The sequence below is a fragment of the Pogonomyrmex barbatus genome, unplaced genomic scaffold (assembly GCF_055798465.1).
Source record: "Pogonomyrmex barbatus isolate J1 unplaced genomic scaffold, ASM5579846v1 scaffold1, whole genome shotgun sequence".
Taxonomy (NCBI): domain Eukaryota; kingdom Metazoa; phylum Arthropoda; class Insecta; order Hymenoptera; family Formicidae; genus Pogonomyrmex; species Pogonomyrmex barbatus.
The window spans coordinates 1,904,777-1,929,168 of NW_028297098.1; the positions used below are offsets into that span (position 1 = coordinate 1,904,777).

The 24,392-nt window shown below is 26.5% G+C and overlaps 5 protein-coding genes across 7 annotated transcripts in view; all 5 read right to left on the reverse strand.

Moving 5' to 3' along the window:
- Positions 1 to 76: 76 nt before the first annotated feature.
- LOC105424732 (pheromone-binding protein Gp-9-like) lies at positions 77 to 2,964 on the reverse strand. 2 transcript variants are annotated; one of them, XM_089071045.1, is made up of 6 exons: positions 2,888 to 2,964; positions 2,501 to 2,605; positions 2,132 to 2,225; positions 1,742 to 1,857; positions 1,180 to 1,249; positions 77 to 297 (listed from the first exon to the last, which is right to left on the reverse strand). In XM_089071045.1, exons 2-6 carry the CDS (start codon positions 2,540 to 2,542, stop codon positions 212 to 214), a joined length of 408 nt encoding a protein of 135 aa, XP_088927171.1. In that variant the 5' UTR covers positions 2,543 to 2,605; positions 2,888 to 2,964; the 3' UTR covers positions 77 to 211. The 2 variants fall into 2 exon arrangements, with proteins under 2 accessions (XP_088927171.1, XP_088927179.1); XM_089071053.1 differs by having other exon boundaries at positions 2,501 to 2,594; positions 2,886 to 2,935.
- A 324-nt stretch (positions 2,965 to 3,288) lies between these two features.
- Positions 3,289 to 6,203, reverse strand: LOC105424733 (pheromone-binding protein Gp-9-like). Its single transcript, XM_011635124.3, has 5 exons — positions 6,081 to 6,203; positions 5,784 to 5,871; positions 4,211 to 4,326; positions 3,800 to 3,911; positions 3,289 to 3,585 (listed from the first exon to the last, which is right to left on the reverse strand). The coding sequence occupies exons 1-5, from the start codon at positions 6,117 to 6,119 to the stop codon at positions 3,467 to 3,469; spliced, it is 474 nt and encodes a 157-aa protein (XP_011633426.2). The 5' UTR covers positions 6,120 to 6,203; the 3' UTR covers positions 3,289 to 3,466.
- Positions 6,204 to 8,912: 2,709 nt separating this feature from the next.
- LOC105424734 (pheromone-binding protein Gp-9-like) lies at positions 8,913 to 11,056 on the reverse strand. The gene is made up of 5 exons (XM_089079656.1): positions 10,920 to 11,056; positions 10,577 to 10,679; positions 9,955 to 10,070; positions 9,423 to 9,537; positions 8,913 to 9,198 (listed from the first exon to the last, which is right to left on the reverse strand). The coding sequence occupies exons 1-5, from the start codon at positions 10,956 to 10,958 to the stop codon at positions 9,077 to 9,079; spliced, it is 495 nt and encodes a 164-aa protein (XP_088935782.1). The 5' UTR covers positions 10,959 to 11,056; the 3' UTR covers positions 8,913 to 9,076.
- A 3,574-nt stretch (positions 11,057 to 14,630) lies between these two features.
- LOC105424756 (pheromone-binding protein Gp-9-like) lies at positions 14,631 to 16,332 on the reverse strand. Its single transcript, XM_089078687.1, has 5 exons — positions 16,209 to 16,332; positions 15,998 to 16,103; positions 15,706 to 15,821; positions 15,219 to 15,330; positions 14,631 to 14,972 (listed from the first exon to the last, which is right to left on the reverse strand). Exons 1-5 carry the CDS (start codon positions 16,248 to 16,250, stop codon positions 14,830 to 14,832), a joined length of 519 nt encoding a protein of 172 aa, XP_088934813.1. The 5' UTR covers positions 16,251 to 16,332; the 3' UTR covers positions 14,631 to 14,829.
- Positions 16,333 to 18,994: 2,662 nt separating this feature from the next.
- The window catches only part of sli (slit guidance ligand), a 314,085-nt gene continuing 308,687 nt past the window's right edge, over positions 18,995 to 24,392 (reverse strand). For both annotated transcript variants that reach the window (XM_089080719.1, XM_011635126.3), the window contains exon 30: positions 18,995 to 24,351. In XM_089080719.1, coding sequence (XP_088936845.1) covers positions 24,265 to 24,351 — 87 coding nt within the window. In that variant the 3' untranslated portion in view covers positions 18,995 to 24,264. The remainder of the gene's footprint in view (positions 24,352 to 24,392) is intronic.

Consider the following 24,392-nt stretch of genomic DNA (forward strand, 5'->3'; position numbering starts at 1 on the left):
TTATATTTATGGTAATTGGGGAAAAATATTATTAATAGATAACAATATGTATGATTTGTACATAAGTCCAGTATGATTACAACTATCAATATAATTTTATTAAGAATTACATTATAGATTTTCATAATAATTACGAGCATGATATTGTTTGTATGATATTGTTGTATTCATCAAATATATATTTATTATTGTTTCCGCAAATTTTTCAGGATCATTTATTTTCGAATGAATTTTTATCTTTTATGGAACATTCTATTAAAAGAAAGGCTTTTAGACATTTATCTGTCAAATCTTTTCCTAAAATATAAAAAATTTAATTAGTTATAGAAAATTGTATTTTATAATAGAAATATATATATATATATATATATATATATATATATATATATAATAGAAATATATATATATATAAAATAACTTTATTTATTTATATATATATATATATATAAATAAAATTATTTTTTTTAAAGTACTTTTCGAGTTATAAAGCTTGAAGATTACAATATGATCTATGTGTACCTTATGTATTTACGACATAGAGATTACTCAATCTTACCTCTTTTGCACTTTACATGCTTACGTATGTGCGTGCATGTGTGTTATTTTTAAGATACTTCCATAAAAAACAATGTAAAGTTATTTCTTTGGCGCGATACAAATGCTAAGCACGGGAAAATATCGGCGGTATTGTAAACTTCAAACTTTATAACTCAAAGAATACCTAAAGAAAAATAACTTTATTATAGTGTTTTGAAAAGCTCTCGAGATAAGCGACAAGAATATGTAATAAGAAGTAGGAGTTTCTGTTTAAAAAAATCCTTAATTTGATCTTGACGATATCACCCACAAGGTCAAAATTGATGCGGCTATTAAATAAATCTTTTTAAACCCTATAATTTTTATCTAAAACATTTTATTCAAAAATGCTTTATTTTCGAGATATTCAGCCGTTTCCATAATTTTGATACATCCTGTATATATATATATATATATATATTAATATTACACGTTTCTTGTACTTATTGTAACAATATCGATTGTTAAAACTAAAGTGTGAATTTGACATTTTATAGATCATTTAATAATTGGCATCGTAAGTAGTTTTACCAAATGCACACAATAATTTTTATATATGTTGAAAACTAAAATACGTGTAAAAAATATAATTTTACAATTTACCATTATTCCAACACTTGAAAAACTCAGATGAGAGTACCGCTTTTTCTAAGTCATATTTCAGTCCATTTGCCTAATATTAACAATAAAGAACTTGAAAATATATATTACATAAACTAAATATATTAAAACAATAATAAAAATTGATTATATTCGGAAATATAGAAATTATATTATATTTAATGCAATATAAAACTATATTTTTGTATAAGATACATATTGATGTTTATAATGTGTGTGTGTGTGTGTGTGTGTGTGTGTGTGTGTTTTGGTGTGTAATTTGTTAAATATATTGAATTTAGTTAATAATATATAAAAATTGATATATAAATTAATTTCATAGTAAAAAAATTTATAAGGTTTAATCTTTTTACGTTAAAAATTTTATAGAACCTTTATATTTCTAATGTTTATTATGTTGTTAATTATTAACAACTTATAATTATAAAAATATTGTATAAAATATTTGTTATAAGGACCAGATCAAGGACACAACGTATTGCATTAAATATAATATAATTATATAAATATTATATAAATGACAAAAAAAAGAAAAAATACTTACAACACCTAATCGTTCATATAAACAATAAAAAACACAGCCATTCTTTCTTATTCTCTCTCTATTTTCAGGTTGCTTATGAACATTATCTGCTATATCTTGTTCTGTGAAGATATCCTCTAAGAAGTAACACTTAATATTAACTTAATATTTTAACATTAATATTAACTTTAATATTAATATTAATATTAAAAAAAGAAAATATACATATTTGCATGTAATTATTAATAAAATTATTGAATTGTTAATTATATATATATATAAAATTATATTCATATACGATATTCCGGAATTCACAAATAATAAGTTTAAATGGTAAAATGCAATACGAATAGTAAAAGTATAATTTTTTTGTTGTACTTTATATGAAAATCTCTTATTTTAGTTACTTACCATCTGAAACATTATTTTCAGCTAAACAAATGGTGTAATTGGTATTCTTATTTCCCAACTTATTTGAAGATGTCATAACAATTGTGACAGAAAACTAAAATATTTATATAAAAATTTACATAAATTATATAAATTTAATTAGGCTTTTACATACAAGGCAACTTTAATTGATCTTTTACATACAAGGCAAATTTAATTAATCTTTTATATACAAGACACATTATTACATGCTTTAGAAATAATAATATATTAATATGTAAAATTAAAAATAAATAAAATAAAATAAACTGTTTTTTACAATAATTTAAAAAGTTTTTATAAAATTTTAATTTATATTTAATTTTTATAATATAACAATATAATATTTACAAGAAGACCAAAAGCGCAAATGTAAAATGTAATCATTTTCATCTTGTCAGAGCGAATGTATTCTTGAAATGTACTTGTACAAAAACTTTGCGGAATCTGTAAATCGTATATTAATTGTAAATACAAAGTATAAAGACTGGGTTGAAGACAAAACAAAAATAATAAAAATAATAAACAAAAATAATAAATTACTAACATTAGCTGATCAGAGATACATAATAAATACACAAAATTGAATAAATACACAAAATAACAAATATTATATAATAATTATAAAAGTAAACAGGAATATAAGCATATTATAACAAACAAAGTTTACTTAAATAATGTAAAACATGTTAATAATATAAAATAAAGAAATACAAAATTAAAAAGGGAAAAACTTATCTCGTACGAGGCTTTATGATCCACTTGCTAGCAACGTATATACTGAAAAAGAGACGAATTTTTTTGCGTTTTATATAATGTACCTATTAAAATATGATCATCCAAGCATGCGTGTTGCGTGTTTTGTGTTAATAACTATGTCCGGGAAGTGCACTATCAGAGAGAGCGTTATTATTCTATCCTGTCCTTTACATCATTAATATTTTCATTTCCATTTAAGTTAGTGTGTATATGTAGAGGGCAAAAGTTGTACAATTTCACACATTTATTAAAGATTATATTATAGAATCCATAAAGTAATAAGTAATAAAATTTTCGGTCAAATTGTTTTCTTATTAAAATTAAATAGAGATATGTTTTATTTATTTATATGCTACATAATAAAATTAAAAAATTAATAGTTCTTTCTAATGTATTTAATAAATATATTTATTAAATTACAATACATTTTTACTGTCATTTTAATACAGCAAAATGAAAAGAAAGTTATACATATACATATATACATTTTTATAGAGTTTTATAGATTTGTGCAATTGATTTTAATTTATTTATTATTATTTGGATTCATACTCGTACTCATGCTTTAGTGTTTTCATCATTGTTTTTAGAAGTACTTGGAAATATTCTTTTTTCAGCTTTCATAAAACATTCTGCAAGAGCAAAAGTTTTTTCGCATTTTTCTGTAAGATCTTTTGCTAAAATAAAAATAAAATTAATTAAAAAAATGAAAGAGATAAAATAGATATGTTAAAAATGTTATGTGCTTACTACAACATTAAAATACAGATTTTAATTCGTTGCATTAAATTTTATTCAATAATCATACTATGGATTATTAAATTTTATTAAATATATCCAACTTTGTTATTAAGAATTAAGTTACATATATAGCATGATTACACAACTTACTTTTATCTATACAATTATCAAGAGCTATAAAAATTTCTTCTCCTGGTTGAGCATTCGTTTTTTTACTAAAATCGTCATGTATTTTTTCTACATTGTATTCAGCTCCTACCATCTAAAATTAAAAAAATAATATATAAAATATAAATAATGTTTAGTTTTGAAAATAAAAAAGTTATGCTTTGTATTAGAATTAATATAAATCATATTATTTTTAGTATTAAGTGATGATATATAAAGATATTAATTAGCCAATTAAATTTGGAATTGGGTAATTAAATTGGAAAGTGTAATAAAAAAATATAATTTATCTTATAACATATTATCATGTTATAACTTTTTAAATACCATTATTAAAAGAACTCGTAGATTAGATACTGATTGTCAGTAATTAACAACGAATATTAAACTTACTGCGCCTACTTTTTCAAATAAACATTGTATAACACAACCATTTTTTTTTATTTTTTCCTCATTGTCAGATTCTTTGTGTCTGTCATTAACTACATCCTCTATTGTAAACATATCGTCTAGAAAATGAATTAAAAAGATTCTGCATTTGTATGTAAATAACTAAAAAAATATTATTTGTATTGTTTACAAAATTCATTAAAATTAGAAATTAGAATTATTATATATTTTTTTCTATTTTCCTAATTTAGTAATTTAAAAATTAATTAATTATTAATAATTAATTTATTAATTTTTAATTTATTAATTTAGAAATTATCACATTTTTGCAAATTTGTATTAAAGTTTGCAGAGTTTTTGAGATAAAAATAATTAAATTAGTTACACACACACACACACACACACACACACACACACACCACGCGCGCGCACACACGCACACACGCATATATATATGGTATATATTATATACATTAATACATAATTGCTGTTTAAAAATATGGCAATATGCAATGACGTATCTTTTTTGAAAAACAACTATGTATTTTCTTTACCTCAATTGATTCATTTCATTATTTTGTGCATAAACGTTACAGTTGGAAAAAAACGAATTACGAGTTGTTTTATACAAATTGCATATCAAATTTAGCTTTATAACTCAAAAAATATTTGCTAAAAAAATACTTTATTATATTGTTTTAGAAAGCTCTCGAGGTTAGATACAAGAATACGTAATAGAATACGTAATAAAAAAGAATTTCATTTAAAAAAACAAAGATAACCTTTATATCTTGGCGATGCCAAGCACAAACCAATCACTATTCTACGTCTCCTTCAAACTATACAATATTTGTCTGTTGGTCTCAATTTTCAAGATATTCGATGGATTAAAATAAATCATCCTGTATGTGTGTATGTGTGTGAGAATTATGTTTTTTTGAAGACGGAAAGAAATAAGCGCATATATTACTTAATTTTGATTTTAACTAATCTTTTGTATATGTATTAACAAAAGAATAAAAAAATAAATAAAATGTCAGTAAATAGTTTTTTTAGAAATCTATATATGATATGTAAAATAGTATAAAATAAATGTTTCTTAAAAAATAACAAATAAATAATTATTTAAAAAGGACAAACAATATAACAGCTTGTGTAAAAAAAACAATACCAAACAATGAGATTGACATGAGCAAAAACAAGTACTATTAAAAGTGAGTATCTTATTTAATTATCCTATTGTTTAGTTAGTGTCGTTCTCGATTTTATATATATTATATATATTATTCTTCGTTTTTCATTATATGTAAGCCAAAATGTTCAAGTATTTAAATTTAATGTTATCATTTTCTTATTATTCGGATCTGTTTTTAATTTTTAATAAATATTTTTATTATTTTTAATGATAATAATAAATAAATATTTTAATTGTTTTAATTATTTTTATATTTTATTTGCTTTTATATTTTACTTGCTTGTTTATCGGAAATAATTATTTGTTTAGTTTATTATATTGTTATTTATAAATTGGTAATAAATTTTAAAAAAATGGAAAATTATTTAAATTAGTACTTACTGTTAGATACATTATTTTCAGTTAAGCAAACATTATAATTGTCATTTGCGGATCCTATTTTAATTGGGTTTCCCTCAATACTGAAAATCTAAAATAGCACTACATTTTCTTATAAATAACTTTCTTTCTTATATTTATATAAACGCATTAATATTATTACATGCTAATTATATATGCAATAGTAATATTAAAATATCTATAATTTATATATAATTAAAATAGAAGTTTTTTTGTTATATTTCTAATAAAATTTTTTTTCATATTTATATTCAATTTTTATGATGGAAGAATACTTACAACGTCAAAAATGCAAATATAAAATACTAATTTTTTCATTTTATTAATATAGTTATTTTTCACTATTTTTAAATTTACGTATATAAGAACACGTTAAGTTTAACTGAATGATCGATTTATACTGATCATGATATATAAAATGCGTAGTTTATTGCGAAATTGTAGATAATAATTGTATATAAGCACAAGATTTATTATGCAAGAAATAGAATGATAAATCACTAACACAAACTGTAAATATGAATCGATAATATGATCGATAAAAAATTTATGCATAAAGTTTTTTTACATATATGTATAAATTCTGATTATTCAAACATAAATTAATTTGATGTCTGTCTTTGATAAATTCAAGAGTTTTTTCTAGTTTTAATTAATACATTGTAATCACAGCTAAAAAGAAAATAGATAAAGATCAGAATTAAGCTTCGCAATTTTTATTTTGACATAATACTTTGAAATTATTGTTAGCACTATCGTAAATTTAAAGGTTTACTTAAAGGTTAGATAAGTCAAAAAGTTCTTAATAAAGGAAAATTTAATTATACTATTTAATTATATTATTTCGATAATTTCGAAATTCGTTAATTACAAGAATATGCGATAAAAAATAAAATTTTTATTTAAAAAATTCAAAGTAATCTTGATATAATCTTGACAAGAATATCCAAGATAACACAAGTATCATAGACTAAGATCTCTCTCGAAATCAAATAACTTTTGTATAAACATTGTCACGAAATTGTTTTTAAGATATTTTTTTTATTTTCTCATTTTCTTTGATATCCTACAAATATATATATATATATAATAAAAATATAATAATATAATAAAAATAATATATAATTAAAAAAAATATATATAAGGGTGTCCGGCATCGGTCCGGCATATCACCTCTCGTGTGCAAATAAAGCTGATAAAACTGAGTAAAAAAGTCTCTTCTTATCCTCTTTTTATAAAACTAATATCACCAAATATAATTATAAAGATAATAAATTGGAGGCTTTGCTATACGCAAATCTAGTGCCTGTTAAAGGAGTTAGGTGTCCTACTGCTCGCTACTGGATTCCGAGCTTAATTTTATAAAATCTGAGACATTTCTGCGAGATAGTTTACTATCCGGATGTAATTGTCCTCTCGAGCTTTTTAAGTTTGAAATAAAGACATTTCTCAGGGATAAGAGTGGTGTTGGAGAGTGTTGCCGCCGCGGTCCGACTTGCATCCATCGAGAGAATAGGACCATCATCTCTTTGGAGTATCGGTCGTGAGGATTCGAGAATATACATGTATATATGTATATTGTAGTATATGTATATATGTGTATCATTGAATTGTGACGTGTTATTCTAAACAACGTTATTTGTGATAAATATCATTATATGCCTCTGTAGTCAAAAGGATAAGATGCCTGCCCGGTAAGCAGGAAATCCAGATTTGATTCCTGTCTGAGGAATATTTTTCGCAAAATAATTTCGGATTTTTACGACTGGTTCGTGGTCGGGCCCCGTCGTAGCACACACCTTTCTTTTTTTATGAAACTAAGATCACCAAATATAATTATAAAGATAATAAATTGGAGGATAAGAAGGGAAGGCGTGTGCCACGTTGCTAGGTACGCGAGGAATTGTTTTCTTCAATATATTAGTTATAATATATTATTTATTATTATATTCAATATATTAGTTATAACTATATTGCTGCTTGAAGTAAACAATTCTTCACGTACCTATCAACGATGATCGCCCGGTGGGAATATCTTATCGCGCCCTTACATTTGCCGGTGGGTCGGATTAATACGGTGATTTTTAATAATTAATAACTCGATCATTATCGCGAAAATTGCAAAATGATAAAGGATTTTTCTATTCAGTTTTACCAGCTTTACCTGCACACTTGAGGTGATATGACCGATGCCGGACACCCTGTATATATATATATATATATATATATAAAATTCTTACACGAATTAATCAATTTCAGTTAATCTTTTTTAATATTTACCTTTTTAAAGCTTTAGTTTTCTATCGATTAATACATTGCAAACGACTGATAAATAAATTTATTATTAGAGAAAAAGAATCTTGAGTAAAATGAAAATTTTTTATTATTCATAGATTACTATATAATATTAGTATTTTTCATAGATTAATCCATAAGATAGTATATAAGATACGTTAAAGCTATTGTATATTTCCAATTTAGTAAATTACGTTTTCCATCAAAATTAAAATAATAGTATTTATTTTGTTCATAATTTATGCCTATTAATTAAAAAAGATATTATGCGCATTTATTCAAAATATGTGATTATAATTGAAAAATACATAATAACTTAATTTTATTTTCATTAATTAAATAATAGAATGATAATTGATTTGTTATTATACGCAATGAATTGATATATAGTGATGTATAAAATAGAAATTAATTTTCACACAATTACATAAAAAAGTAAATATATATCTTTTATAAATATATAAGATTTAAATCACGTATGATAAAACAGGCAAATATATGTAATCAATGTAGTTATGCATTTGTATGCACATCACACAACGATTATATAAGTAATGCAATCTGTAAAAATATATTCAATTAATTTTTATTTTAAGGAAAATAGAAATGGGTAATTTATAAAATAAACTAATTTTAATATTTACATTCGCTTACATTGCAGTCATTATGTTGCAGACTTTATAATTCTATAATAAACATAAAAATTTAATCCGTAAGAATACATTAATAACATTTTGTTAACTTATATAATTTTCTATTTATTTATGATATGATATGATTTATGATATGAGATTAAAGAAATAAAAATTCTGATACTTTTTGTATAATTGGCGTAATATTTTATTAAATTTTTTTTCATATTATTGTAATACATTCAATGACAAATGACAAAAAGCCAAACTAATATAACTTTTTATTGGAGAAATGCTGAAGATTCGTATATCAACTACATATTTATTACGTGATTGCTTTTAATTTTATTATTCAGCATGTTCATTTTCTTCATGACTTTCAGCAGAATGTGGAGAAACTTTATCCTCAGCTTTTAATATACATTCCGTAAGAGCGAAACTTTTTTCGCATTTGTCTGTCATGTCTTTTGCTAAAATAGAAAAAAAAATTATTAGAAAGTGACAAGAAGTAAAGTATGTTACACGTTTATTAAGCTTATTATATTAAAATAATTAAATATAAATTTTAATAGATTACCATCAAAACTTATTTAATAATTAACATTATAAATAGATTCATAAAAAATATAGCCAATAATCTTGCAATAATAAGAAGTGAATTAGGCAAGTTTTAGTGTAAGATTATGTAACTTACATTCATTTAAGCAATTTTCAAAATCTTTATAAAGTTGATGTTCTGTTGATTGTATATTTGATCTTGCAATGTAAACCTCACGCATTTTTTCTATGTTGTATTCGGAACCTTCCATCTAATATTATAAAAAAAAATATATAATATTAATAACTTTTAATTATTTTTAGAAATGTAGAAATCATTGTACATGTAATATACATATTTGTAATATACATTATTTTTAATATAATGTATATATTATGTAATAATACATAATATAATAATATAATATAATGTAATAATAATATGTAATATAAGAATATATAATAATAATAATAATAATAACTAAACTTCAAAATGAAAGTAAGAATTAATTCAACAACAACAAATTAATTCTAATTGTTCAAATAGTTTTAAATAAAAAGTATTATAAGAAAATATGTTTATAATTCTAAATAATAATGTTATTCATATTTAGGATTACGAAAGTAATCTCATTAAATAGATTATTTTATGAACGACATTTTAAAGTAAATAATCAGAATTAACTTACCAATTCCGCTTTTTCTAACAAGCATTGGATAATGCAAGCATTTTTTTTTGCTTTTTCCTCATTTTCGGATTTTTTGTGCCTATCATGAATTATATCGTTTACTGTGAATATGTCATCTAGAAAATAAATTTAAGAAATATAACTTTTGTGTTTATGTAAATAATTATAAACAATATATATAACTCTTTATGTTTAAAAAGATTGTATAAATTTAGATGCATTATGGTTATACATATATTATATAAATTTAAATTTATTTTTATTAATCTAATTAACTTTTTTATTATTTTATCAATATACATTAAAATTTAATTAATATATTTAAAATGACTCTGTATTTCTTTAAATCATGCTTTTAAAAAAGAGATAAATAAATTACATTTTTATTAATTTTTTATTGCAAATAATTTTTAATAAAATTTTACTTTATAAATAATTTAAAAAAATATTTTATATTAAATACATAAGCAGTTTAGATAGTTGTAACATAAAAAATAAAATTAATAAAGTTTTTGTTAAAAAGTAATTAATTTAAAATTAATCGTAATATTCCTGAAATTCTTGATTTCATAGTTTGTTGAATTACAAGAAAAAAAGCAAATTGAAGTCTTACATTACTTACCATTAGACATTTGATGTTCTTCTAAACAAGTATTGTAATTCTCAGTATTATCGGTTGGTCCTAGCTTCTTTCCTATCTTTCTTGAGTTTCCAACATCAAAAAACTAAAACAAGATTTTATTTCATATGTTACTTTAGTCAACATTTTTTTATGTACAATACACAAATATATATATATATATATATATATATATATATATATATTACTGTATGTCAATATTATACATAACTGTAACATTATAATTTATAATTTATTTAAGATTAAAATAAAAGAACAATTTTTTATATAAAAAAATCATTATTTTTATACTTATATTTAATCTTTATGGCAGAAAGGTACATACAAGTGCAAAAATGCAAACAGAGAATATAAGCGTCTTCATCTTGTTGATAATTATACCACTTTGTTTAAAGGAACTTGATTAAGAATGCAATGGAACTTAATGTGACTTAGTGTGACCGTATTTATACCAATTGTCTTACATAAAATGTGTAGATAAAGTTGCGAGATCAATAGATTTTGTAAACATGAGATACATATTATGAGATACAAACAAAAATATAATGATAAATTACTAACATAAACTTCACATACATAGCTACTTATCTGTTATCAGAGCATTAAAAGCTTACATACATGTAATTCTTATGTATGTGTTATCCATGTAGTTGCACATATACACATTCTGATAATTATTCATAATTATTCTTTAATGAACTGTTATTCATGTTTATCTTTGATATGAATTCTAGACTATTCCTAACTTTCTTAATTATTATACTTACTATGTCACCAAATTCTAACTTTCTTAATTACTATACTTACTATGTCACCAAATTGGAATAATTATATGTTTAATTTGTCCTTCTTTATTTCTTATAATCTGTATTAATCGAGACTAAAATACGTTGAAATCGAAATTATTTATTGTATTATGAAATTATTTGTTGAATTAGATAGTTAAAGAGGAAACTATTTTCTGCGATTCCTTTTTATTTCTGGAAAAATATTATTTAAATATTTATTAAAAATTTCTTAAAAATGTATTTTTAATATTAATATTAGTATTTGTTTATGTAAATTGTGTTTTGTATTAAACGCATTTTGACAATCTACCATAGTAAAAAATAATTACATAAATGCTAAGAAATTGTTTTACTATTAATTGAAAAACTTGAAGTTATGACATAAAGAAAAATAGAAATTTTAAATTGAGATATTAACTTTCAAACTGTCTCTAGTAGATTTATAACTATAGTCATCTACAACGAGCCCTCAAAAATAACCAGAACATCTAATATTTTATATTAATTGCAGCCGTAGAATATACCAAGATGACCACTAGAAATGATCCACTTTTAGAAGAAGTTCGACACATTATGTAATACTTAGAGTTTTCTCGCTTGTAACATGCCCACATCGAAAGCCATTAATACTATTGAAAGTCAGTACTATTGAATGACTTTGTTACCTTGTAACGCCTCGTCATACGTAAAATGTGTAGTCAGTTAGGTATTATTTGTGTTATCATCGAACGTTTTTTTTTGTCGTAGACACATTAACGACGTATTAACGACGTAGCCTTGAACATTGTTTACACGCCGCGTCTAGCGCGCGCCGTGTTTACGAGCGTTCCGCGTGGTATCATTCACTAATCGCCATTCGTACGGGCAGGTAGCGGTGCGCGTCGCTCCGCGTTTCTTTGCATTTTTTCATTATTAAATAATACCAAACGTTGCTGTATCATACGAATTTAACACTAAATGCTTATTATTAACAATTGATTAAACAAATGATTCGTAAGCGTATCAAGGCAAAGGCCTTTCTAATAAAATACATACATATGTTGCGCGACTTACTCCCTTTTGAAATTAATAACTTTTTGTAAATGATAACTCTTTCGATGGGTACTTTGACCGTGCCGGAGGGGCTGAGTATTCCGTCTGAGGGATTCCAAAGACGAAGGAACGAATATTACCCGTTGCATCCTTATTAATTACTTTAATATTAATGTTAGATAATATTAATATTATTAATATAACATAGCCAATGCATTAATATAACATAGCCACGAGTCGTCAATTATATTATTTAATGTTTCGTAATCGAAAGATATTATACCGTAGAAATTAAATATTATTAGTAATATTGTTGAACATTTTGTCATAACTAGGCTATTGTTGTTGTAGTCTTGAGTCGTGCTTTACGCGCCGCAGCTGATATATCACGTATTTACGAGCGCGAATAGCGCGATTCCACATGCTCTTCATCATTCATTCATCGGCGCTCGTACGGACAGATGGCAAAACACGCTGCTCCGAATTTCTTCGCATTTCTTTGGTATTGAATGGTACTCAAGCATTGCTCTGTTTTATAGATAATATAATAATGCTTATTAATCGATTAATAATTATAAGCATGTCGAGATGACGACTCTTTAATGAAATATATACATATTTCTTGAAAATTTATAATTTTTTGTAAACATTAATCCCTTCAAAGGGCACGGTCTTGACGTGGCAGGGGGACTCAGTATTCTGAGGGATTCCGTTGGGGAACTCAACGTAATCCCAAAGAAGCTAACAGACTACCCATTGCACCGTTATTAATAATATTAATATTAACATTAAGTACTGTTATTAATAATGTACGCAGCATAGCCACGAATCGTTCAATGGCTCTTATGTGGCAAATAACCGAACGTCATTTTTCCGTCGCGATTTTCAAGTGAATGAATGAACTGCAGCTAGTTCATCGCGCCGCGCGTTTGCTTTGGGAGCGTACAAGTGATCGGATTAAAAGACTTTTCCTCGTCCTGCGAAAGTTGGTTTGACAAATATAATATAATTGCTTGAGGTTAACATCCCGAAAAGCTCGCCGACTTGGGTGCTGACTAGACCGAGAGAACATCATGTTTTCACGGTCAGCTAAACGCGGAGTGTCGCGCGAAAGATTTTTATTTAAAATTAAATCCGCAATTATCTGTAATTATAATAATTCGCGAGTGTTTTTCGCGAGTGTCCTGTACTACGAGGAGACCTGACGATCTAACGTCCCGAGAGGAGGAAGAGGCCTAGGAGAGGCATCGGGCATCGGCGGAGCAACCTTGTGGTAAATATACATTTTTTATCAGCATAAAATTATTCGATTTCACATTTATTTGGATTATTAAATTTCGATTTGAATTTAAAATTTCTAGTTCGGGAAAGAAAAACAGTTTAAAATTTTATACTCTTCTCTTTTTATAAAGACTTTTTTAAAAAATTATTTTATTATTTTAATGAATAATTGAAAGACAAATATGTAAATTTGATATGCGTAAAAACAACTTTTTAAAATATCTATCATTTAGAGCACTGTTATAATTTGAATGTCTGTTTCTGTGTTACAGAATCATCGTAGCTACGTGCTAGATTCATTCCGCTGTTGCGCATCGAATCGGTGAGTGATGAATCTTTTTTTATTGGAGTTATTTTACAAATCTGTAAAATTTATTTTAGATTTTTTTTATATATTTATATTTATAAAAATATTGCCATTGGATACCTTCACAGATTCGTTGCCCTATAATGGATAGGCTTAAACAATTTAGGATACATATTTAATCCTGGTATGAGATTACCTACTTATTAATTTATTGTACTGAACATTAATGCACTTTCTAAATTTATGGAACAATTTCGCAAGTATAATTTAAGGTTTTTAAGAATTTAGATACATATACATGTGTAATACAAAAGTTGCATAAACAGATAATAGGATTAAAAGATAATAGGATTTAATTTATTAAAAATTTAACGAATACCATCCACAAGCTTTGTATTCGCCTGATATGGCACCGTGTGACTTTTTTCTATTCCCTCGGCTGAAATTACTGCTTCATCGATATCGTTTTGAATCGATACACGTGATAAAGATGAATTCGCTAGGCGTTCTAAAGGCTATACCTGAAATCAACTATAAAAGTGCTTCGAAGATTCTAAAAAACTGTTAGTAGAAATGTCTTACAATAGGAGAGGATTATTTTAAAAAGGATGAAATAAATTTTGATGAATAAATTCAATTTGCGTTTTATTGGATCAGTCGCGACATTTTTTGATTACAGTAGTGTATTAAACATACATATATATTTATTTAATGTACGTTATCTTAAACATAATAAATTTTTTTGAATTCTTATAATTATATAGTTTTAACTATTTGTATAGTATTGTATAGTTGTATAGTATTGTATAGTTTTGTAGTTAATTATTTTAATCAGCTTGTGTTGTTTCTTCTTTTTCCTCTTCTGTTTCTTCTATTTCGTGTTCACCATGTCCTTCTACTTTGTGCATAGCTCTCATAATGCATTCATACAGATCAAAGCATTTCTCACATTCTTGCGTAATACTTCTCACTATCAAACAAATATATAAAAATTATATAAAAATCCTTGTATTTTAAAGTGAAATATAATACTATTGTTAATATATTATTTTAAAAAGTTGTTATACTCAATTTTTATACAAATTTATATGTAACAAATTCTTCTGTTAATTTTATATCCTAATTGCTATCATAATTTATATATATATATATATATATATATATATATATATATATAGATAGTAAATATAATATAATATAATAAAACAAAATTTACCTTGCTTCATGCATTTTCGTGCAATTTTATGTGCTATTAATTGAATGTCAGCTGACAATTCTTTATCTAATTCTTGATGAACTTTTAATTCCTTAATGTTTGAATCTTCCATCTAATGTTAAAAAAAGAGATTACAAAAGTAAGAATAATGTAATATTTATTTGTTTTAATCATTCTTTTAAAGCATAAATCAGTTTTATATAATTATGATTAAAAGTTACTATATGTTCATTAGTAGCATGTAAAAATGTTAATTTTTTATAAATTTGTTATAAAAAATATATTTAATACATTATTATATACATTTTTGATAACTTAAAATTTTATTATGCCTTATAGTAATTGTACTAATTTTTAGGTATCATATCCCAGCAAACAACGCGTTATATAACAGTTACATTGTTCAGTGGAAAATTACAACTAACATTTATATTACATGTAACTTCGTGTTTACTGATATATGAATATGTGAGTAATGTAAACTTACTAATTCAAATTTTTTTAAAAGACAAGCAAAAAAGCAGCCATTTTTCCTTGTTCTTTCTTCATTTTCTGGTTGTTTATGTAAATCAGTTAATATCTGATCTTCACGATAAATATCCTCTGCAACATTAATTTCAGTATATTGCAAAGATATAAATAATTAGAAAAATAATAAGGAAGAAAAATGTCTCATCAAATCTAGTAACATCTATAATTAATTGATTAAAATTGACTAAAGAGTCTCATGTAAGGTACAGTATGAAAAATTTGCAACGATACATATAATTATAACTTACCTCGTGTCACACCATTTTCGGTCATGCAAGTTTCAACATCCTCTTCAGGTGTTGCCGCTTTTATTGCATTTTTAATTCGTTCCTTTACATCAGCTGAGCTAAATGACTGTAATAAGCAAAATATTTATTTTGCATATTATTTTAATTACGTTTTTCTTGACACAACTTAAAATAATTTAAGTAATTTATTAAAAGAAAATTAAATACTTACAGCAAGAACTAAAATGCAAACACAAACTAAAAGAATTTTCATTGCGAATAGATTATTCTTCAACTGCAGTTAGACACAATCTTAGAAAATAATCGTCGCTATCGGATTACACCGTATTTATACTCATTGCAAAATAAGTAAAGGTTATAAAGAATAAGTAAAGGTTATAAAAATTATAAAATCGTAGACATTGCAAACATTAATTATGTAACATTAATAAATAAAGATAATTCTTTATAATGATAACAGTCTAATTTTATCGAACAGTCAAGATTGACAGAGAAAAATATTAAAATCAAATAAATAATAATAAGTAACGGACATAATAACCTAAATGATAAAACTACATATATATGATTATGAAATAAAACTACAATATATGAAATATAAATAACAAACATAATTGTTGTATATTTATTTTTCTGAACATATAATAATATAATTTAAATTGTTATAAACATTAAAGAAACTGAAGATTTCCCATGATACAAATGTTTGAAAAATAGATTTTAAATAAGCTTGTGTAATATAAAAGTACTCAAGTGAATTATTTAATGTAAAGATGCATTTAAGTAGATTCCAATCTTAGTTACTTATGAAAAAGTTAAATCGCTTAAAACGTATATTAATTATACGTTTGATTTACACTTTCTTATTGTTTATAATTTATGTATCAATAGAAAATAATATGTACAAAAATTATAGCATTTATGTGAATTACATAGTATATATACATATAAGTTATAGTCTAAAAGAAAACAGAATATCAGTCATTTTAAATCATTTTGTATTTGAATAAATACTGTTTGAACGTTCATCCAAATATATTTAAAAATATATTTTTATATATTTAGATTATGTATTTTTATGCAATAAAATAGATGGCACTAAGAAAGCCTACAGTCTATTGTGATTGTGCCAATCAAATGCATTCATTAGCAATAATGTAGTAATAAATAATATAATTTAATTTACTTACATATTGGCATTTCTTATTCATCGATTTATTTTTTACTTATTAAAAACAACTATAGAAGAATTGTTAGTTGTTTAGAGGATATTGTGTATTTATTATGATGTTTCTCATAATTGATGATATAATTATTAATCGTATAACATTATGTCGAATCGAAAGCACTGTTTGTTAAAGATATTACTTTTAATAAATTTTAAAAATATTACTTTAGTAAATATTATTTGCGACTTTCTATTATAAATTCTCTAAAATATCTATTTATTTTAATATATGGAATTCCCAGCAATAGTATATGTTATTTCTTAAATATATAAATAGAAACATAGATTGTGGACATTTTTATTATATCAAAGATATTCTTTTAAACAATGTAAGTTGTATTATAGAAAAACTTGTCAAAAATTAAACTTTGAACATATTTAATTAAACATTCAAATATTATAAATGTTTTACATTATTTACACAACAATAGTTAAATCGATGTAATTAACGTAAATAACATGTGTATCCATTGTAATGAAAAATTTTTGATTTCTTTGCGTTGATTGTATTTTAATAACGATCAATATAGTGGCTCTTTAAATCTTATGAAAAATCTAATTTTTTTTATTTCTTTGCGTTGATTGTATTTTAATAACGATCAATATTAGTGACTCTTTAAATTTTACGAAAAATCTAATTTCTAATTTTTTTTTGTTTAGTTTTGTTTTGTTCTTTGTTTTTTTGTTTACATGTTTTCTGATGAGGAAACATTACTACAAATCTCAAAAATTTGTCTAGGGCAGAATATTAAATTTAAATATAATTTATAAAATTGTTATTATATGATAATTTAACATTGATTTATGGATTTCATTATTGAAGATTCAAACATTAAACACTGATGAAAATGATACAAATATTAATTTCCATTTGTTTGACAATATAGTATTAAAAAATTACAATGTTATCATAATAGTAGACGTCAAAATTTCATTAAAATAACAAATAACATAATAAAATATTATTTATCTTTAATATATTAAACTGCGGCATTATAGAAAATCTGACAAACAGAAAACTGTTTTAATTAAAACAGTAAAGTTATTTATATTTTATCACGACGACGTGCGAGAGATGTATCACAATTTCTGCAACTTTGCGACAAAAATAGTACGTCTCTGTTACGTCCGATGCAGGCAGGGCATATTTTTGAATAGTGAATTGTGGAGCACGGACGCACATCAATTTTATCGGCAGTGTCGAAAAATGAAGCGACGTAGTTCCAAATTCACAAGAAAAATGTAATGATGGCGGTAGTGTACAGAGGACTATCCCACGGAAAAGGCCAGAATGCTCTTAGGTTTCTCTCTGGAATTATTCATTACAGAGTTGAGTATTATTTTTATCTAAGAATATACCATATCTAGATAATGTTTATTATAACATTGTAGTAATATATATTATTTAATTTTTAATTTAATTTTTAATTTTATAAGAATGATTTTTAATGCAGACATTTAATAACAAATTTAATAATAATACATAAATAACAATGCATAAATATACAAACAAATAATATGAGAAGTTTATTTAGATTTCATTCAGAATGAAAACATTTTTATTGAAATTTTTTGATTAAAATACCAATAAAATGTATTCAAATATTTTTACAGTAAACAATAAACAGAGGGAAAATTTATATTTTATTAGTATGCAAGATGGAATTTCTTTAATTATGTACATGTACATTGTAATGTACTTGTGATAAATACATATTTCATCCTTAATTTTCATGTAAAGCATGGCAGCATTAATAGTAAAATATCTGTTAAACTTCACATTCGTTTATTTAATAGCGTTCATATATTTCGAGAATTTGTTACATCATATAAACATAGACATTTTGCGCTTTACGCTAATAATCTAATTTAATATACCTACAGTATACAGCTAGAGTACTTCTAGGCATGCAGTATTCCATTGTTTTATTTGGTAAAATGTGCTTGCGCGATAAACACATTTATACTCATTGCCTTGCGCGCTCCGTTATATCTCATCATACTCATTCGAAACATCTCTCAAACAACATATTGTATCGATTGACGCTTACACTTTCTCATAATCTCTTTCACACAATTCATTTATTCTCTCGTCAATTCACGCCTTCATTTCAGAAACATTATTGTTGAAGACATTCTAAAATGACATTATTCGTTAAAAAAGAAGAAGTGTCAGACTATTATTGATATATTATAATGAAATTTTGTAAATCGAAAATAAACTTAAAATTGCAATATACTGAAAAATAATGTAGATAATTTTTAAAATCCGCAGAGCCGATGAAATTAAATTTGAAATATGCAAGTATAAACAAGCATTATTTTTAAAGAGATATTTTTAATATTTCTAAAATTATAATATATTTTTATATTATTTGATATTAATTAAATAAAATATGCATGAAATAAATAATAATAATAATTTTAATAATATATTATATTTTTAGAAATATTTTTTATATATAATTATCCCGTAAATTTATATTAAAGATTTTGTTTAGAATATTAATATTTAAATACAACAACTGCTCTCTTTAATTAATTAGTGCCTGAACATGGAATGTTATGCCAATTTTTGTTCATATAAGTTCCCTAAGAAACGTTTAAACTAACTAAATATAATAAAAAATTTGTATATATAAAAAAATCTTTAAAAAGAAATTATTTTCATATATATCTATTATATACATTATAACATAGTTTTATATTTGTGTAATCGAAATTATCGATACTTAAATATAGCAAGCTCAAAATATAGCATGTACGATTATATATTATCTTTCTGTACTTCTATGCTTCTGGTATTGAAATAGAAGAGCAGACAGTCACATTTAGCATGAAAGTGCATTGAAAATTCGATTCGCGATGTCTAATCTGGGATATATAATATAATTTTTACAAACTTACTTATTAGGAATAAACAATTTATGTGTTAATAAATATTACGTTTCAGTACTATTCGGAAATTTGTCCAATCCTGAGATAGTTTAGTAACATTTTTCTTTAATTCTCATTATCTACTATTAAATCTCCTTTGATTATATAACTTTCTTTGATCATGTGATTAAATTCTCGTAGTGAATTTACGCACAATAAAATAATTTTCTTGATTTTTATCGCGGAATCTTAAAAAATGTTGATATCTACATATTTTTTATTACAATTGCAATTGAAGTTAGAATCATAAATTATAGAATTGTGTAATAAATGTCTTCGCTTTGTGCGGATGATTTGAATGTTGCGCGTGATAAGAAAATTCAACATACAACTCAATTTCGAAGAGACGTTTCTTGCGAAAAATGTCCCTCTGTAAAGTCAAAAAAAAGATTTCGCTCTTGTTGCTAATGTCTAGGAGAATTGAGTCATGCGTGTGCCTCGAAGCGTGTGATTCGATAACTCGATGGTAAAAGTGTTCGCTGCGAGAGAATAAAAGCCAAATGGTATGCGCCTCGATCGCATGCGCCGGCCCATCGATCATAAAATATGTTAAATATTCTTGTCAAATAAATACACAAATACGAGCTGCAGAAATTCCAGACGCATGTCATGGAAATATAAATATATTACGATATTACGAGCATTATCTTTTATTATTGTCCAATATAGATGCATAGTTCATGATAAATGCCATATATTTCTTTGTATTACGATTTTATGTGACATTAACATGTTAAACGTACGGATTTACTTACGGTAACATAAAATTATGAAATAATTCTGCATTTAAGCGCTGAATCAGCTAATATTTTCCAGCTGATAGATAACGTTATTTGTTTATATAAATGAAGGAAAGTTACTTGTGCAAATTATGCTTAGAGTAAAATATAGCCATGTGACTTTCGATCTGTGATGATATTAGTTTTTTGCAACTTTGCAACTTTAATGCTAAATGCGAAGCGCATATTAAAGATAATATAAATGCTTAAATATATTGCGATGGATTATCAATACATACACGATGAATAAACGTATGCTGGCTTGCGTATATTTATTTGCATTTCGTTGGACCAAATGTACAGAATCGTAATACAAAAATTGTTCTTTTCCGACCAGCATTAGCTTCAAGTTTCGCAGACATTCGTTCAGATAAGACTATTAATACATTACCAAGTCATTTATAAACGTAAAAAAATAGCGTAGAGAACTTATATGACTACTAATACTAGAAAATCATATTTCGTATCATATTTATATATGATCAGGATACATCTACTTTTTGTTTTACGATAGAGAAAGAAATGTGAAGATAAATAACGATCCTCGGCCCTGCCTATCAATAGCTGGATATCTTATCGTGCGCGTGTATACATTTACGATCTTATTCTGCACTATTTGTCTATACTTTTAGCAGGAATAAAAATAAATATATCTTCCAAGAAATCTTCCTGAAATTAAATAAAACCAATTGAAGCTAAATAAAAAGGTATCGAAAGTTCTGCATTTTAGATAGAGAAAATCATCACACTTTCGTATGGTCAAAAATTGATTAGTAGCGTGACAATTGTCAAGCTTGGCAGTCATGCGTGGCAGTGAATTTCGAGACAAAACTCTAAAAGATACGCTTCAATCGTGTAACCGTTAAATGTTTAACGGTCAGAAGCTATGTCTATATAAATCCTACAATTGGTACTTTCTCACGAGGCGCACGCTAGGCGGCAAGATCGCGTCGAAATCGTAAAGAGGATGATAGTGAAGCACGTCGAGAGATATTCGTTCGTCCTCTAAGTTGAGTGTGTATGTTTAAAGAAGCAGTTTAACATAAATATCGTTGAAACAAGGAAACGGAATAAATACGTATAAATACTGGCAGTGGAAGATGCGATACAGTTTTCGAGGGATAAAATAGATAGACGTATAAATAAATCTAGAATAGGTACGTGACACGCCATACGTTAATAGAGGCTTAAGTAGTACGAACGAATTGAACGCTCCTTGATTAAACTAATAGCAAATTAGCTTAGGTATATATAAATAATGCGCTTATACAAAAATAATACGCGGTTCTGCATCGGTGAATTCCGTTTCGGATATTAACCGAAATAATTTCTTCGACCTATATAGTTACATCTGTTTCCGCGATCGGCTGACCAAACGTTAATACGCGCGCCTTGCTTCGCTCCTCCATAATTCGTTTTCCTATTATCCTCTGCTGCATCGATCCGAACGTTCGCACGAACGAATCCCCCTTCGCTTCGTGTAACCGATTGACTGCATCCTGTATCTCGGAACTCTAATATTAGGCCGTAAAGTGAAAGATTTCCGAAGCGCATCGTCCGAAACTCGCGATGCAGTCTCCGTCTCGGTGATTTCGATCGCGGTGCGATTTCTTGGCTTTTTCAAAAATAAAGCTGCATTCCCACTGCTGCTGCTGTCGGTGAGGTGAGGCAAGAAGACGTTGACGGCTTACTTTCAATTAAGTTTCTTCTATGTTTAAAATATATATTTTACATTTAATTAGACACTTACTTGTGATCTATTCGAATACTTGTGACGCTATATGTCAACTCTTTAATGGCGTAACTGCTTGTCCTCTGATTATCATGTTCTTTACGATTTACAAGCGGCCTAATATCCATACTAGCTAAGGATTGTGCAGTTAAAGTGATAGTTGGAACGCTAAATCAGCAGCACTACAACTAGATTGATGAAAAAGGCAAGAAACACACCGGCATTTTCCTATTGCCTCCGTTTTCGTTCAATTTTACTGGCTACGACGATATTGCTCGCGTGTGTATTGTAGCCAAACCAAATGTATCGAAACCAAACAATCTGCAGCGAAAAAGTATTGCAGTCATTCACGCCATTCTCACAAACATCTCTTTCGTTATTTTTCACATTTCATATTTGTAGAGCTTCTCTTGCAAAAATTCAAAGACCATTGCTCAGTGGGTAGAAATAGCTATGCGATCGAAGATTCGCGTTTAGTGTAAAAATTCACTGTAGGAAAGATAGACCTAACGTGGATTCAGGCTTCGCGGTCGATCGCGGAAACAAACTCTGCCTGAGAAATTGCGATTGTCACTAATCTCTATTATCAAAGTAAAATAATTTCATAGAAATGCAAGCAGCCGTCGAATAATAAATTTAATTCAAAAGATGGATAATTAATCTTGTAACTAGCGCAAAAGTGTATTGCTTTACGATTAATTTCAGATACAATATTAATTACGATACGTTCAAATATCTTGATTGTAAAAAAAAAAAAAAATAATAACGCGTTTTTGAATAATAATTTTCGAAAGATAGAGAATATATTATAGGTGTTTGCATCGAAACTTGGCTCAACGGAGATTACAACCGCCGCCGGCGGAAGCGTGTTAAACAAAAAGCGACGCGTATATATCCCATAAGAAGATTACGGAAGCCTGTTTGCACGCAGCCGCGAATCCCCTATTACCAGTTAGGTCCATTCCGCGCTAAATCAACGGCGTAATCGTACGCACTCGTGCGTAACATTACGAACACGCAAGCGCCCGCGTGCGCGGTCCGTGATCGCAAATATACGGACACATTGTCCGCGTGCGCTCGCGCCACCCTTCCTTCCGCCCGCGTCCGTTCCGCGTTCTCGTCGTTATATACCTATATCGGGTCATTATATATACGAATAATACCTAGTATACGTTTAACTGCTTCGATATCGATAGTCCGTAGCTATATATACGTACAATATACTCTTGCTTCTTCTTTCTTTCTCTCGCTCTCTTTCTCTCTTTCTCTCGCTTTCGCTCTCTTTTTTTCTTTTAATAATACATATCACACTGAGCCGGCTATGTGTGTGTGTCCATCTAGTTTTGGCCTGCACTTCCTCACGCACTTTCTCGCCCACGTGCGTCTCGCGATGGTGGTCTCGCACAGGGATGCCGAGGGCCCGTCTCGCGCGGCGTTCGCCCTCGCCACCCCGTTGCCGTTCCCTTCGTCACCTCCGAAGGCACGTGGAAGCACGCGCGGGAGTGCCGCTTCGGATCCGGGGGTTTCTTCTCGGTCTCGTTTTACGTCTCGACGCGCGCCGGTGAGACTCGGGCCGCGATGCGTCGACTGGCTAGTAACATTTGCGGGTACACGTGCACTTACGCACCAGGTCAACGTCCTTAGTGTACCGCATGCCGTCCGCGCAAATTAATCGGACCTGAAATTAATACATAATTGTTTATAATGGCCACATACACG